Source organism: Chrysemys picta, chromosome 20 (assembly GCF_011386835.1).
Source record: "Chrysemys picta bellii isolate R12L10 chromosome 20, ASM1138683v2, whole genome shotgun sequence".
In the NCBI taxonomy this organism is placed as follows: domain Eukaryota; kingdom Metazoa; phylum Chordata; order Testudines; family Emydidae; genus Chrysemys; species Chrysemys picta.
Genome location: NC_088810.1, coordinates 24,491,692 through 24,506,912, shown reverse-complemented (window position 1 = coordinate 24,506,912; position 15,221 = coordinate 24,491,692). Strand labels below are relative to the sequence as shown.

Genomic DNA, 15,221 nt, shown 5'->3' with positions numbered 1-15,221 from the left:
CCCATTGGTGGATCCCCGGGAGCGCCTGCGCCTGCGCCGCGTGAACCAGGGCGTAGGGCTGGGGCCACTTCCGGTCAGGGTGCACATACTGGAGCGCTCACGTCCGGCCCCCGTGAGTTGGATCGTGGCGTCACTTCCTCTGCCAGGCTGAGGCGCTAAACGTCATTTCCTCTGCGGCTGCAGCTCCTCCCAGCGACTGGGGGGTAGGGGAGGGGCCACTTCCGGTGACTAGAACCCGCCTCCTGGCGCGCTGGCTGGTGGGAAGGGGAGGGGACACTTCCGGGTAGCGGGGCCCGTCCCGGCCGCCATCTTGGGCCGGCTCCTGGCGCTGAGGCGGGGTCGGCGGGGCCCGGGTCCCTCCATGGGAAGATGCAGCGGGCGGGGGCGGAGGAGGCGGCGGGGTCGCAGGCGGCGGCGGGGCCCGGGCGGAGCGGGGGCGGCGCGGCCTCCCCCGGGCGGCTCCTGAGGCGGGAGCTGCGGCTGCTCGAGTCCATCTTCCACCGGGGCCACGAGCGGTTCCGCATCGGCAGCGCCTGCCCCGACGAGATCAGCTGCGAGTTCGTGCCCGGGCCGGGGGCGCGCGCCGGGGGGTCCGGGAGCCGGGGCCCGCCGCCGGGGCCCGTCCGCATCCACTGCAACATCACGGTGAGGGGCGGGGCCGCACGGGCCGGGGGGGGGGGGAGTCTCTTCCCCCCCCCCCTCCTCCATGGGGCGGGGCGGGACCGGGCCTGGCTCCGGCCGCCCGCCGCCTCCTCCGCAGCACGGCCCGGCCGGGGCGGGCGTTACAAGCGCCCCCTTCCCGCGGCCGGGCCCCAGCACTCGGCTCTGCGCCCGGCGCCATCGGCGTGTCCGCCCCGCAGCGCCGAGCCCAGAGCCCGGAACAGCCGCGGAGCCCTTCCCCTGTGGGCTAGTGCCCTGGCCGGCGGGCGGGCTCCAGCCCAGGCGGGAATGGCTACACGGCTCCTGGATGGCTAAGTCCATCAGTGGCTATTAGCCAGGACGGGTAAGGAATGGTGTCCCTAGCCTCTGTCTGTCAGAGGGTGGAGATGGATGGCAGGAGAGAGATCACTTGATCATTGCCTGTTAAGTTCACTCCCTCTGGGGCACCTGGCATTGGCCACTGTCGGCAGACAGGACACTGGGCTAGATGGACCTTTGGTCTGACCCGGTACGGCCTTTCTTATGTTCAGCCCTGTTGTGTGAGCCCAATCACTTGCCCTTGGCTCTGAGATTCGCAGCCACGGTTGTTGTTGTTGTTTTTTTTTTGCAGTGTAGATGTTCCCTTTGAGAGGCAAAGTTCAGTCCAACCTGCCCTTCCTCCTTGCTGGGAACCCCAGGAAGTAAAGGGCTGTGGTAGGAATGCTCAGAGGCGCCCCTGCCTCCAGTGCTCTATTCAGCCTCACTAAAATGCTAGTTATAATCTCTTCCTCGAAGGACCAGTTCCTGTAGCTCATTCCAGCACTCTCTGGGATGAGCAAGAATGGGCTGGGTGTTTACATTGAAAACTAAATGACCCATCTTAGTCCCCTTTTCAACATGGAGGTAGCTGATCTGAAAGGCAAATGCCTACACACTGCCTCAAAAGGTGCTGCCGGGTTTCTGAGCAGAGAGGCGCTAGAGCAGGGGCAATACACATGGAGGGAGAGATGTGCATGGTGTTCCTGTGAATAAATCTCTCCAACCAGGTGGGATTAACTTCTGGATTAGACCCCGAAGTGTCTGCCTTTTAGACATTCAACTGTAGGAGCTGCTGTATGCAGCTGGGGCAGGCTAAGCTGGGGCTTGTCTGAGGTGAGGTTAAAGCGCTAGAGATGAGCGGTTTGCTCCTCAGACCCTGACTGCATGTTCATTTCCAGTAGCTAATGACACAAAGCTGCCTCAAGATGCTGTAACCCACTTCACGTGTTATGCTGTGTTAGTGAAGGGGGCTCACGGATGAGCTGTTCCAACCATTGTCTCTATGGTGCTGGGAATATCGTTCAGAACCCCAGATGCCACTTGCCTCCTGGGCTCATTCAGATCTGACAGCTGGGGAATGTGGCACCCTTGTTTTTGACCTTGTCCACTGGGAGGAATTTGGATGATGGCAGACTTGTGCCTGGTGAAACATCCGCATCCTGCTTCAGAGCTTCTGCTCTTTGCTTTCACGGGGAGGATGGCAGCAAGATTGCACTGCACACACCGAAGCCAGAAGGTCACCGGGCATAACTTGGAAATGGTAAACTGCAGTCTAGAGCAGCCTGCAGTGCACTACGCACAGACCTTGGTGCAGAGTGCAAGTTGGGCTGGTGTGTAAACAGGGTCTGACTGCAGGCTTGCCCTAGTATTGCTGCAGTCTCTGAATTGGATTGCCCCTGAGGCTGCAGGAGAAGGATCGTGTTGGCCTGTTATGATCGGACAGTTGCAGAAGTGAAACTGGCCAAGGTGATTCTTGGGTCTGTCTCCCTTCTGGGGGTCCCAGTGGGAGTTCTGCTGGGTAGAACTGTGTGCATGTCTGTGCCCCCGCAGGGTTTCCAGTATTATCCTGTGTCTCAGGACACGTAACTGCTGCAAACATTTAGTTGAGGACAAACCTCTCTGCTCCCCATCCATGCACAAGGTGTCTGCCCAGGATGTTTGCATGCAGCTCAGAATGCGGAATTTTGGTTGAAAACACTGGTTGGGCTGTGTGTGAAATGAACCATCAAATAAGGACTTGATCTTTCTGGTGCACATGAGACTCCTGGCTCTGCCGGGGCTGGATTTAACAGGACTCTGTTATGGATAAAAAGCAAAGGCTGCGAGTTCCCTTTCAGGGAGCATGTGCAATAAGAACATTAGCACGCTGCAGGGGGCTGTGGAGTTGGTGGACCATGTGTTGCAGCAGCCTCATTGACACAGACCTATTTCTTGTACCTAGGTATTGGAGCCTGCACTCCCTTGCCCCTATTTCCATGATGTGAGTTCGGGATGATTTTCCAGAGGGCTTGTTTAAAAAGAAGATACATTACCAAGTGCCATCAGCAGAATGCAGGACAGAGAGGGTCTGCCCTTAAGGGGCTGACAGGCATTGGTCTGCATAGGATGGGAGTGTAGGATTTCGTGCCCTCTCCGTAGGCAGTAGTGTGAAGTGACATAGACTTTGCACCTTTCTTTCTCTCGCCATCTGGCAGAGCCTGCGGGTTGGAGGGAGTGTAGCAGCACAGAATTGACACAGATTAGTGTCATCAGAGCTATCGTTTGTTTTGTCTCCATCCGGGATTAGTCCGGAGGGTGGAGTGCATTTGCCTGGACGCTGCCCTGCTGAGCTGTGTGTTTGTGAGTGAGGAGAGACAGGACTGCAGCTTGCTGCCCCGGTCAGAGGGATACTCGCTCTGACACCCTAGGCTGGGTGGGGTCGAGGTGCACTCTGTAACAATGGCCCAAACATCACCTTTTTCCCTGTTCTCTAGGAGTCTTACCCGGCTGTTCCCCCAATCTGGTCTGTGGAGTCGGATGATCCAAACCTGGCAGCTATCCTGGAGAGGCTGGTGGAAGTCAAGAAAGGAAATACATTGGTGAGGTGGCAAGGGGTGGGGAAGGGCTGGCCGGGGAGAGCTTGAGGAGTGAGTCCCGTCTGTCCGTGGTTCTCTAGTGTTCTGCCCGGTGTGATTGGAAAGGGGTTTGGAGAGTCGAGCTGAGCAGTTCAGGCTTGTCCAGCTAGTGCTCTTCCCTTACGTGGGATGTGGCTTGGCTGCTGGCTGCAGCCTGCCCTGGTGCAGTGCAGAAGCTGCGTTCAGCAAGGAGCTTCTCCCATGACTCCCCAGGTATCTGAGTTGCACGCAGTGGAGAGAGTGGCGGTGCCAGGGGCTGCTTAACACTGCTTGTCTGTCTCCTTCCTGGGCAGCTTTTGCAGCACCTGAAGCGGATAATCTCCGACCTGTGCAAACTCTACAACCTTCCCCAGCACCCAGATGTCGAGATGTTGGACCAGCCTCTGCCAGCAGAACAGGTAACGGGCCTAAGACAAGCTGCTCCGACCTTGGCCTGGGGGAGAAGTCTGCTGAGAAGATGGCTTTTGTGCAGCTTGGTACTGCAGTGCCGCTTCTCCCATGTGCCCAGCCCAAGCTGGCACTCTGTGTGTCGGGAGATTCTGTGGAGCTAGATCTGGGGGTGCCCTCCAGAAGGGGTCTGTTTTCCAGGGTTGTGGCTTTGCTTGCTCTCCTGGAGCATGGCAGATGGACTAGTACCTGTTTTCGCCCAAGTGCTGCTTGCCTAGTGCTCAGCAATGCCCTACATCGGGTGCACCTCTTGTAACATACAGAGATGCAGCGCTGCATGGGTCCTTTTCCGCCCAGTCTCTGGGCGGGAGTCTGTGGAATTGAACGTGGATGTGTTTAGCTTCCCTACCTGAGACGAGTACGTTACCTTGGCAGTGCTGGCCAGCTTTGGTGAGCCAGGTTGCCTGTGCAGTGCTGGTACAGCCCCGACTTGGTTGTCTGCCCTCTCTGGATATGTATGCCAGTGTGTCAGATGTTGCCCACTGGGCTTTCTCTGATTACTGCCCCCAACTGAACCCTTCACCTCTGAGGCAGCCATTCTAGAAGGAACAGCCTGTACAAAGTTTCTAGCTTCACTTTAGTTTTCAGATGAATGCTCAGTGTCAGTCCTCATCCAAGCCTCCCTGGAAGCATTGTAGGGGATTCCAATGAGGTACAGAATTGCATAGGCCCCTGTCGGTGAGCTTTGCCTGCTGGCAGCTTCCTAGCGGAGATGCTGCTTGTCAGCACAGACTGTCTGGGTAGCGGTCACTCGGCTGGCTAGCTCCTCCCTGCAGAATGACAGTGACTCCACAGGGGCCATTCTGATCCTTGTCTCTGTCCTGCTCCCGTAGAGCACCCAGGAAGAGGTGTCCTCGGAGGATGAAGATGAGGAGATGCCAGAGGTGAGTGCAGGGGGGATGCGGGAGAAGTTCACGCCGTATCCGGCTGTGGGGAGGGCACTGCAGTGAAGTGTGTCAGGAAAGGAGCTGAGGCAGATTAGCCCGAGCAGCCGTTGTCAGATTCAAACCTGGCTTGTTTCTATTCAAAGCATGAGCAGCTCCTTATACGGACCAGGTTGGGATCCGTCACTGAGCAGGTTTGCTCAGCCCTGGCAGGGGGTCAGCGGGTCTGCTTTACTGAAAGCCTTAAGGAAATGCTACTGCTGCTGTCCTCTGCATTTGGTTGATATAAGAGGCCCGTGTTATCAAGACTTGCCATTGCTGGGAGGGTGGGAAGGGATTGAGCTGGGAATGGGATCCCTTGGCTTGCTGCTTTGTCTGTTTGTACTGCAGTTCTCCAGGGCCTGAAATTTACCAGCTAAGCTCTTTGAGCTCCTTGGCGTGGAGTTTTGAGTTGCCATTGCTGGCATGGAAATCGCATAATGGAAATCTGACTCCTGGAGAGAGAGGATTAGGCAGGCTTGCGAAGTGTGCAAGCAAGAAACTTGGCCAGGAGGTGAGAGGCGGCCATATTTCACCGCAGGCTTTGCTGTAACTCCCGTAGGCTTTAGCTGTTGGTTTGCGCACTCAAGGCCTTTCCAAGGGGATGGAATAAACCTGACTCTCCATGGTGATACTTCCTAAGATGCCTCTGGCTAGGATATGGGTGTGCAAGGTTCATACAGCTCTTCACAGCCATTCCAGCAGAACCTGGGGGGCAGTCACAGCCCTATACAATTAGTGGGGGTGTGCAGTGTAGGGATTTTAGTGAAGATGAGACCCTGTTGGATCAGGGATAGGTTCGTCCCCTGAGAGAGGATGTTGTGCATTAACCTGATATGCGAGGTCACATACAGTATGTGTAAACGCGCCCACTTTCCCAGCCTGCCTGTGATGTATGCACTCCCCCACGCTGCACCTAGCTGGACCTGTCGGTGGTGAATGGACCCTTGAGAACTGGGTGGTTACTAGCGGTAACTAGAGTCCCCTGTTTTTTACAAATGTGAAATAATCTAATAAAATGAAAAACCTCACCCTGCAGTTCCGGCTCCATCCCCCAAGGCTGGGCCCATCTCCTCACTCCAGGCATTGCAGCTGTGTTCAGGGTTGCAGTGCAACTCAGGTTTGGCCCAGCCATCCTCCTATTGTGACAATGCGGGGTAGCTGGGCCAAATTTGAGTGAGTGGTGCTGTGACCCCGTCACTACGTCGCTCTCTCAAATCTGGCCTGTCCACTGCTGTCACCCCTCCTCCCACTGTTGTCATTTGAGGCCAAACTGAAGTGATGCTGTGACCCTTGTGCCTGGAGTGGGGAACTGGGCCCAGCCCTGTGGGACAGGAACCACCACGGTCGGGCGAGTGCAGGTCAGGCTCACTCTCTGAGCCCCTGGGACAGGACCAGACCCCAGGGGAAGAGTGGGTGGAAATGGATAAAATGCAATGAAAAAATCCTTTCCCGTGGTCCTAGTGATAACAGACTAGTCCAGCTGCGTCTTGGGACCAAACTCTGACCCCTATCCTGGGCCCCGGGGCTTCCATCAATGTGCTGTGGCCAGGATCACTGTAGGGTGCCGTGCAGGTTAATCCCGTTTGGAGGGGTTTCCTAGGCAAAGCCCTTCCCAAAACGCGTGGTTTCTCCGGAATAGCAACAGGTGCCCTGGAGAGCGGCGACAGCAAGGTGCTCCCTCGCAGCGGTTGAAAACTCCATCGGGGTTCTGCACCTAGCCAGGGGTTGGTGGAGTCGGCACTTAGCTTTGTATGAGGGACACAGCATCTCTCCTGAGTGACGAGAGCCATCAGTGCCTCAGCGCAAGCGCGGTCTGCGGATGCACTGGGTGTAACGCAGGCGCTGGGGAATGGGGCTTCTGACCATGCTCCGTGGGGGCTGAGGAGCCAGCATGCTTGGGCTCTATGTGGATAGTGTTTCATGTCCCACTCAACAACCTTCTCTGGCCAGCTGACTGTGGAGGGCGGGAAGGGGGCTTCAGAGCTGAGGGTGATCTGAAAGCCCCTCCAAAAGTACCCTGAAATACGGTACAACTTCCAGAGAAAAGGGCCCTGAGCCGCGCTGGGTTTCACATACACAAAGGCCCTGGGAATCTGCCCTGGGTCCCTTCCACGCTCTTGGTGACCAGAGCGGTTGTCTCCACGTATTGAGACAGCTCCGTTTGCTTTCCCCCTGCACGAGCAAAGGCTCAGCAGAGCTACTGAGCCTTCGAGTTCGGTGAGGCATGTTGGGAAATGTACACAAGGGGATAGTGGGTAATTCTAAGAAGAGCTGGACTTGGCAGCGAAGAAGCCGGTAAACAAGGAGCTGTATGTGCCCACTTTAAACATGGAAAGGAAACATGCCCGAGGGGAGCAGATTGAAGAGCTGGGGGAGCTCACCTGGGGTCCGCTCAGAAACCTGCTTAACTTTGGGTCTGGGTTTCCTCTTTCAGAAATCTGCAGCCACCGCCAGGGGGTCCCCCGATGGAGCAAGGGAGCAGGGACAGAGTTGGGAGGGGAAGACGCAGGGGAAATCTGTAGCCACCGCCAGGGGGTCCCCCGATGGAGCAGGGAGCAGGGACAGAGTTGGGAGGGGAAGACTCAGGGGAAATCTGCAGCCACCGCCAGGGGGTCCCCCGATGGAGCAAGGGAGCAGGGACAGAGTTGGGAGGGGAAGACGCAGGGCGGCTGGTTGATGGGGAGCAGTTGGATACACAGATTCTCATGTGGCAGCAGAGCCACGGAGGCTAGTAATGACTGGATGTGGGATTTCACCTTTGAACGAGCTGCAGCCAGTTCCCGAGGGTGGGGGCTGGGGCTGTGGGAGCGACAGCGGCTACAGAGCCTCAGTATTTCTCTTACTCTGGAGAGGAGAATTTCTCGGCGTCCCTTTGTTGAAATCAGTGGGTGAGTTTGCGTGTGCACTCCAGGGACAGACTGCGTCCGCTCTGGGATCCTCGGGCATGCGCTAGAGGCAAAGACCCATCTTTACTCCTGCTTGCCTGAGTGCAGCGCCAGCTCGGAGCTGGAGCAGTGCCCGGGTGTCACGCAGCTGGGTGGCTTCAGGGCAGTGGAGTTTGCAGCTCCTGGCTGGTCTTTACCCACTTGCCCTGGAGGCAGAGCATTGCAGGATGGGCTGGGGGCCATTCCAGGCAGTTTCCTGCCCTCTTCCTGATCTCCAGAGGAGTGCGCTGGACTCGGGTATTGGAATTTCCCATCCCATAGCTCAGACCTGACTTCGCTCTGCCCCACGCTGGCTGCTGACACCACAGGCCTAGCAGGATCTTGTGACCGCTCTGCCTGTGTTGGGAAAGGAGTTGCTGAGAATTTCCAGTGAGGGAGCCCGGAGTGCCCCTGAGAGCCGGCCCTGCACTGCAGGTGCTCGGATCAGTGAGGAGTGGAGCTGGGTGTCTGGTGTGAGATCTTTCTTCTCCTGCCCAGGACACCGAGGACTTGGATCACTATGAGATGAAAGAGGAGGAGCCAGTCGACGGGAAGAAGACGGAGGACGACGGCATCGGGAAGGAAAACCTGGCCATCTTAGAGAAAATCAAACAGAACCAGAGGCAAGATTACTTAAATGTACGTGTCACTAGGAGGGGGGAGGGGCTGGGGAGCAGAGGGGGCCAAGGGATACCCCGTGGAGCTGCTGCACCGCTTGGAAGAGCAGTGCCCTAGCCCATGCCAGTCCCCGTCTGCTGCAATGTTCTAGCTCCTTATTGCACAGAGAGCCTCGGGTGACTCCGTTTTCAATGGAGGGATCTGCAGTTGCTCACGACGCTTGTAGTCTGCACGGCTACACGTGCCCAGTAGCTCTGTAGCAAACGTGCTGTCTCCAGCGAAGGATGCAGGGAGAATCCGGAGTCCAAGTGAAGACCACTGAGCTTGGGTGGCTTATCCAAAGGAATCTGGTTCGCTTCCCTCTAATGCTGCTGGAATCAAGTGCAGCCGCTTCTCCTTCCCCTTGCTGGGCTTGTCTTCGCTGAGCTCCTCTCAGGCTCTCCGCCTGCCTCCTAACGCAGAGGATCTGAATGCCTGGTGCAGGGGTGGCTGCTCCCTGGAAGACTGGAGATCTGCAGTGCGGAGGAGGGGGCTGCAGCGTATGGCACTAATCCACCTGGGCCAAATCTCCCAGGGTAGGAGTTCTGGCTCAGGCCTTGGCTCCGGTAGTAATGACTGTAGTGAGACCAGTGTAACAATGTGATTGCCTCCCCGTCCCTCTTCCCGACCCCCTCGCAGGGCGCAGTGTCTGGCTCTGTACAGGCCACTGACCGGCTAATGAAGGAGCTCAGGGATATTTACCGATCACCAAGTTTCAAGGGCGGTAAGTGGTGACTAGCTCTGACCTGAGTGCTGGGGGGACCTGCCTTAGTCTGATTGCTTGTGTCATGGCCATGCCAACCTGTACCTAATGGCCAGGGAGAGCTGGTCTGTTAAGCAGGCCACTTCCCTTCCCTATGTCCTAATGGAACGGGCTCCCCAGAGCCGTGTTGGGGGTTCAGAGGCGCTGGAGCTGGACCAGTGAGAATACGGTCTGTGTTAGAGGGGAACAAGGAGCTTGTGCTGAGAGGGAGGGCCTCTGAGTTGGTACTTGCTTCCCTGAAGTCTCTAGCTGGTGTGATGGCCCTTTCGCTGTGTGCACTGGTGGCGGTAGGGGAATGACTGTCCCTCGCCCCGAAGCCCCAAGACTCTGGGGAGGGGCAGTCAGTTGCCGGTGCCCGTGGGGACAGCCTGCCGAGACAAGGGCGCTCCCTGCGCAGTGCGGATCCCTGCCAGGTTGCGCTCATGCTTTGTCCCAAGGTGACTTGGATCCAGAGGGCCGCTGCTCAGATCCTTGTCCGAACGGCAGCTGCTGTCTCCGGTGGTGCTGACGTGTCCTTTCTCTGCTCTGCAGGAAACTATGCAGTTGAACTAGTGAGCGACAGCCTGTACGATTGGAACGTCAAACTCCTGAAGTAGGTGGCCTGTCTCAGGAGGTCTGTTGGCAGGGCTTGGGGTGGCTGGGCCCCGCTACCTAGAGCGTGTGCGTACGGGGAGAGGAGGTGGGAGCTAGTGACTAGAGCAGGAGGTGATGCTTGGCAGACCTGAGCTGTGCGCCAGACTCTGCCAGAGACTCGCATGCCCTGCCCAGTCTGTGCCTCGGTTTCCCCTGTGCTTCGAGGGAGCTTTGGAGCTATTTGCTGTTTCTGGAGCTTTGGCATGGGTGCACACCCCCCCCCGCCCCCCCTCCAATGCAGCCACTCCTTGCCTAGGGCCAGGCATGCTTCCCTTGGAAGTTGTGGGCTCTCGTGCCATGCTCATGCAGGGGGGGCCTTCCCTCTCCTCTCCTGGTGCATGATCCTGCTCTTGCCTGGGGCGCGAGGGGCTGGGTTGCGAACTGGAATCCCTTAGTGTTTGTGTTCCAGTCAGAAGGCTTGGGGTCAGCCAGGTGCGATTGCCCTGGGCTCCTGTGGGCAGTGCAGAGTGCTGCCTGCCCTGGGCTCTGACCCCACGGGCTCTTCCCTTGCAGGGTTGACGAGGATAGCGCTTTGCACAACGATCTCCAGATCCTCAAAGAGAAAGAAGGGATGGACTTCATCCTCCTAAACTTCTCCTTTAAAGTAAGGCCTGCAGCCCCCGGTCCCTTCCCACCCCCCTCTGCCCTGCTGGAGCTCCCGCTGTGGTTCTCAACAGCCCTGTGTCTGTCTCTCCTTGCAGGATAACTTTCCTTTCGACCCACCGTTCGTAAGGGTTGTGTCCCCTGTGCTCTCGGGGGGGTAAGTGACTGTTCAAATCAGTGCGCTCGTCACCAAGTGCTTTGGCCGCGGCAGTCCCTTGTCCCGTACCTAGGGAGCTGCCGCAGGGGCGCGGTTAGGGCTCTGCAGAGAATGATGGTTCCTCTGGGCTTGTCTGGGGGCGGGTGGGGATGGATCATCTCTGTATCTCTTTGGTCCAAGTCCCCTCTCGGGGTCTGCCAAGAGTGTTTGAGGTGACGCTCTGACTCCACTAGGTCAGTGGTCATCTCCCCGGTGTGGTGTAGGTGCAAGAGGGGGGAAGGTGACTGTGGCCTTTCCTGGGGGAGAGCAGGGCCCAGGCATGGGGGTGTGACTGGAGGGGACGGAGGTGAAAGGTGCCGGAGACCTGCTCAGCTGCTGTCTTTATAGCAGCTCACTGGTGTTTCCGTAGAACTGCGATCTCCTTTGGACGGGGAGCAATGACTAGTTACCTCAGGCTGTAGGGGGAGGGACTAGGCATTGCTGCAGGAGATCGGTATGATTGTCCTCTTCCCTCCCAAGGTACGTTCTGGGGGGAGGTGCCATCTGCATGGAGCTGCTTACAAAGCAGGTGAGTGTCGGCGGCTGCATTGTGCGAAGGCCTGTGCGCTCAAAGGTGGCCAGTGTGTGGCCTGGGCACCTGTTACTTAAGGCATGTGAGTGGCACTGGTGCTGGGAGCCCTGCTGGGGTCTGAAAATCCTGCCGCTAGCGTTAATGTTCACGCACAGCTCGGACTCCTCGAGTGCCTGGCGTTACGGGGCTTCCCTGTTTTGTACAGTGCTGCTGCCTTTATTTTGGGGGAGGGAGAAAACATTTGCTTCCAGGATATGGCAAAACGTTCAGTTGGTGGGCGACACAGTGCCAAGCTGCAGGGGGAATCCACCATAGCCCAGTGCAGTGTTCTTCAGGCAGGGAGGGCTTGAAGATTGCGAGGTGTTGAAACTTTCACCGCAGTCTTAAGCAAAGCAAATCTCTCTTCTCTCCCTACCCCCCCCCCCCCCCCCGGCTTTGAGTTAGTGTTCCATCGGCCTCGGAGAACGCACCCCAGTTCTCTAGGGCTCGCATTGCTCTTGTTCTTTTCACTTTTCTAGCCCAGGCTGGAGGGTAATGAACATGTCCCCCTCTGAACAAGGGGTGAGCAGCCTGCAGAGATTGACACACACTGGTGCAGCCCGAGGGGTGGGGGGGCAGGCTGCTGATCCTCGAATAGCCGTACCCCAGCATTGCTGGATGGACCCCTCAGCAGAGCCCAGCTGAGAGAAGCCAGCTCCTGCCAGTCAGGACAGGCCTGGCTGCTGTCTGGTCACCGGGAGGGCAGGTTCCCGCCAGTCTCACTGTTTCACCTTGTTTTGCAGGGCTGGAGCAGTGCCTATTCTATTGAATCGGTGATCATGCAGATCAGTGCCACGCTAGTGAAAGGGAAAGCCAGGGTGCAGTTTGGAGCCAATAAAGTAAGGCCCTGGTCTGGAGCAGCAGGGGAGGGGGGAGTGTTTGAGACCTTTGCAGTGTTTCAGCATCATCTACTCTGTGGATGCAGTTTAAGACACCTGGGAATCTTGGCTTTAAATACTTGGGAGCTGCCGTTTCCTTGGCTGACGCGATGAATCAAATGCCAGCAGTGAGCTTTGTCCGGGGCTGCGGGACGGAGCCAGTAATCCCAGCGCGAGGCCCCTGTGCTGTCATGCCACCCACCTGCGTCTCAGCACCCTCAGAAAAGCTGACAGGGCTCGGGGTGATGCGCTGCATTCTCGGTACGGCTCTAGAGCGGGGGCTGGCGACCCTGTGCAGATGGGATCAGTCACCAGCTGCCTGCCACCATCAGCTCTGAGCATCTGCAGCCTTAGGTGCTGGTCCCAGAAATGGGTGTGAAGTGACTTGGGGTGGGACACGCCATGGTGCGGGCCCGGTGCAGCTGGTTTAACTGATACCCCTGTTGTGTAGCACACGGACCTGACTGTCCCTCTGGCTTCCCCTTGCAGAATCAGTACAGCCTGACGCGAGCACAGCAGTCCTACAAGTCCCTGGTTCAGATCCATGAGAAGAATGGTAAGGCCTCCAGGGGTGGGGGTGTGTGTGGGGGGGTCTGTCCTCCCTTACCACGGGGCTCCTGCAGGGGGCAGCATGTTGAACCTGGCTGTGCTCACCTCGGAATCACTGCTGGAGAGCAGTGACCGAGTGGGCTGCAGCCAGTGTCCCCAGCTCATGCTTGGCCCTCGCTGCAAAAGCCGCCTCTTGCCCTGTGGGAAGGACCCTTAGCTCACTGCAGAGACCGAATGTAAGGGCCGTGCAGGGGAGATGGTGCAGCTGCTCAGCAGGACGTCTGGCCCTGTTCAAACGTCCCTGTGCCTGGCTTCACGATGTCTGATTCCATAAGGATTTACCCATCTTAGCCACATGGACGCTAGCAGCTGGGGCGCAGCAGGACTGTGTAGAGCAAACCCAGTCTCTGAAGGACTGCAGCAGCTCCAGGGAGCTGAATGTGTAATGCCTTACTTGGCCTGAGACCGAGATGAGTTACTACCTACACGGGTCTCTCCTGGTTGCTGAAACGAGCCGTCTCTTCCTCCTTGGCTTCCCAAATTCAGGTGCACCGGGCACGTTACGGGGTGGGTTAAATTTGTCCTGTCGGTGCCGGTACCCAGCTAATTAAACCGTGTAACACTCCAAGCTAAAACCACCTCTGCTAGCAAAGCAGTGTGGGTGATGCTTGGCCTGGCTGTCCTGGGCGGCTTGTGGCCCGGCAGAGCTAGACCAGATAGTGCATGTGAAGCGTTAACCTGCTAGAGATGGAGAGTCTCCTCCTGCCTGTGTGTGCAGCGGGCACCCCTTGCAGAGCTTCAGGAGCTGTAGTATGGGCAGAACCTACAGTCAAGGCTGGGACGGGGGAGGAGAGAGTCTCCTCCCCGTCTGCCATCACACAGCTGCATGGTCTCACATGTGAGGCACTTGTCACATGGAAGGAGTCTGGTGGGACTGTTCTGGGGAGTCTGAGACTTGTCCCTCCCATGGAGTCTTTGCTCTTGTTTCAGGCTGGTACACACCACCCAAGGAAGACGGCTAGCATTGACCGTTGGCTGGGCTCTGCAGGACCAACTGGTTACTTTTGAATGCTCTACTTGGCCCATAAAATGCCCCTGTGGCTCCCTCCTGGGATGATAGCTCTGCCTGTTTGCAGGACAGTAACGGCTGTTATAAACTCGATGGGGAAAACTGTGTAAGCAGTTGGACTGACGGGAAACTCTTGCTGGACCCTCGCGAGCAGGTGTCCTTATTAAAACAACTCTTGAGCCTCTTGTATCGCTGGAAACTTTCGACTCCGCTCCAGTCTAGAGCATCCTCCTCACCTATGCTACGGATTTAATTTATTTTCTTATTTCATGTACACTGCTTTTTTTGGTTACAGTGTATGATGGATGTGTATGGAAAATGTATCTTTGGAGAAAAATTACAGTTTGTTAATTTGAAGATGCTGGTCTGACTTTTTTTTCTCAAGTCACTGCTGAGCTGAGTTCTATGCTGCGGGTGCAACATACTGCTCTGAGCCCCCAGGCCAACTGTCTTCGGCGTGGCCCCTGGCCAGCTGTGTGTGGTGGGGGAAGTATGTCTTTCCTCAACTGCCCATGCTTGTGGATGGCCAAAATCTGTGTGAGATCAACCCTTCTGAAATCCCCCCAGGAGCCCTGACTTCCATGCTGTGAGAGAGGTGGTTCGCTTGCTAATCTGCTAAATCAAGAACAGATTTTCCTTCAAGAAACCACAAAGTTTCTCTCTTCTGGAGAACAGAGGCTAAAGTAGCTCTAAGGTGTATGTGCTCATCCTGCTGTGGGTGAGTGGTTTATGTGCTCTGGGGGAGGAGGGGCTGTCAGAAGCACCACACTTGCTCGCCTGTGAGATGTTGCCCAACTCTCTAACCTGTTCTCGTTTTGTCTCTGCCAGAGCTGCTGCTCAGTAAGACACGGGTGAGCAAAGCACTTCTCATGCAGGGAGACAAGTTCCCACTAACCTGGCTAACAGCTGGGCCAGTTGTTCTGCGCTCCCTATAGCGGTAACAGACCAGCTCTACCTCCTAAACGAGTGAGGCAGAGTTACTGGGTGAGTGGAGGATGGGCTGAAAAGGCAACCCTGTTTATGGCCCCCCCCAAATCCTGGGGGTGCTGATGAACTGAGTATGGCAGCTGGGCTCTGTCCTGTTGCCTCTGACTCCGTTTCCGAAGAGGTATATGACTCTGCCTGTTTTACCTTTGCTGGCAGTTAACTACGTGAACTCAGCCCTCGAACTGCTGAGTACAGCTGGGCACCATGCTGTGAACCCTCTGGCTATGGGCCATGAGACCAGCACCTCAGGGCGGGCAGATCATCCCACATCTGCCTCCTGTGAGGTTCCTGCCTTCCTGAGGTAGCTGCTGCTGGCAGCTAACTGTGGTAGATGGCCCACAGGTCACATCCAATGTGGTACCCAGGGGGTAAACTGTCCCCTGCTGCTCTCCTGGGGGAGGGTGTTGGACAGAATACTCCCTGCTCATCCCCTTTTCACTTCCTGT

The 15,221-nt window shown here is 57.0% G+C and overlaps 1 protein-coding gene across 1 annotated transcript; it reads left to right on the top strand.

The window, feature by feature from the left end:
- The first annotated feature begins 268 nt into the window (after window positions 1-268).
- Window positions 269-14,145, top strand: UBE2Q1 (ubiquitin conjugating enzyme E2 Q1). The gene is made up of 13 exons (XM_024108559.3): window positions 269-645; window positions 3,432-3,536; window positions 3,866-3,970; window positions 4,853-4,903; window positions 8,368-8,508; window positions 9,166-9,250; window positions 9,821-9,881; window positions 10,436-10,526; window positions 10,624-10,682; window positions 11,202-11,250; window positions 12,036-12,131; window positions 12,660-12,726; window positions 13,710-14,145. The coding sequence occupies exons 1-13, from the start codon at window positions 370-372 to the stop codon at window positions 13,739-13,741; spliced, it is 1,218 nt and encodes a 405-aa protein (XP_023964327.1). The 5' UTR covers window positions 269-369; the 3' UTR covers window positions 13,742-14,145.
- The last annotated feature ends 1,076 nt before the right edge of the window (window positions 14,146-15,221 follow it).

Bases quoted from the DNA above. Each gene is read 5' to 3' on its own strand.
- UBE2Q1 (XM_024108559.3), top strand. From the start codon at position 370: ATGCAGCGGGCGGGGGCGGAGGAGGCGGCGGGGTCGCAGGCGGCGGCG. The intron at 4,904-8,367 runs GTGAGTGCAGGG...TCTCCTGCCCAG, and splicing joins AAGATGAGGAGATGCCAGAG to GACACCGAGGACTTGGATCA. The intron at 12,132-12,659 runs GTAAGGCCCTGG...TTCCCCTTGCAG, and splicing joins TGCAGTTTGGAGCCAATAAA to AATCAGTACAGCCTGACGCG.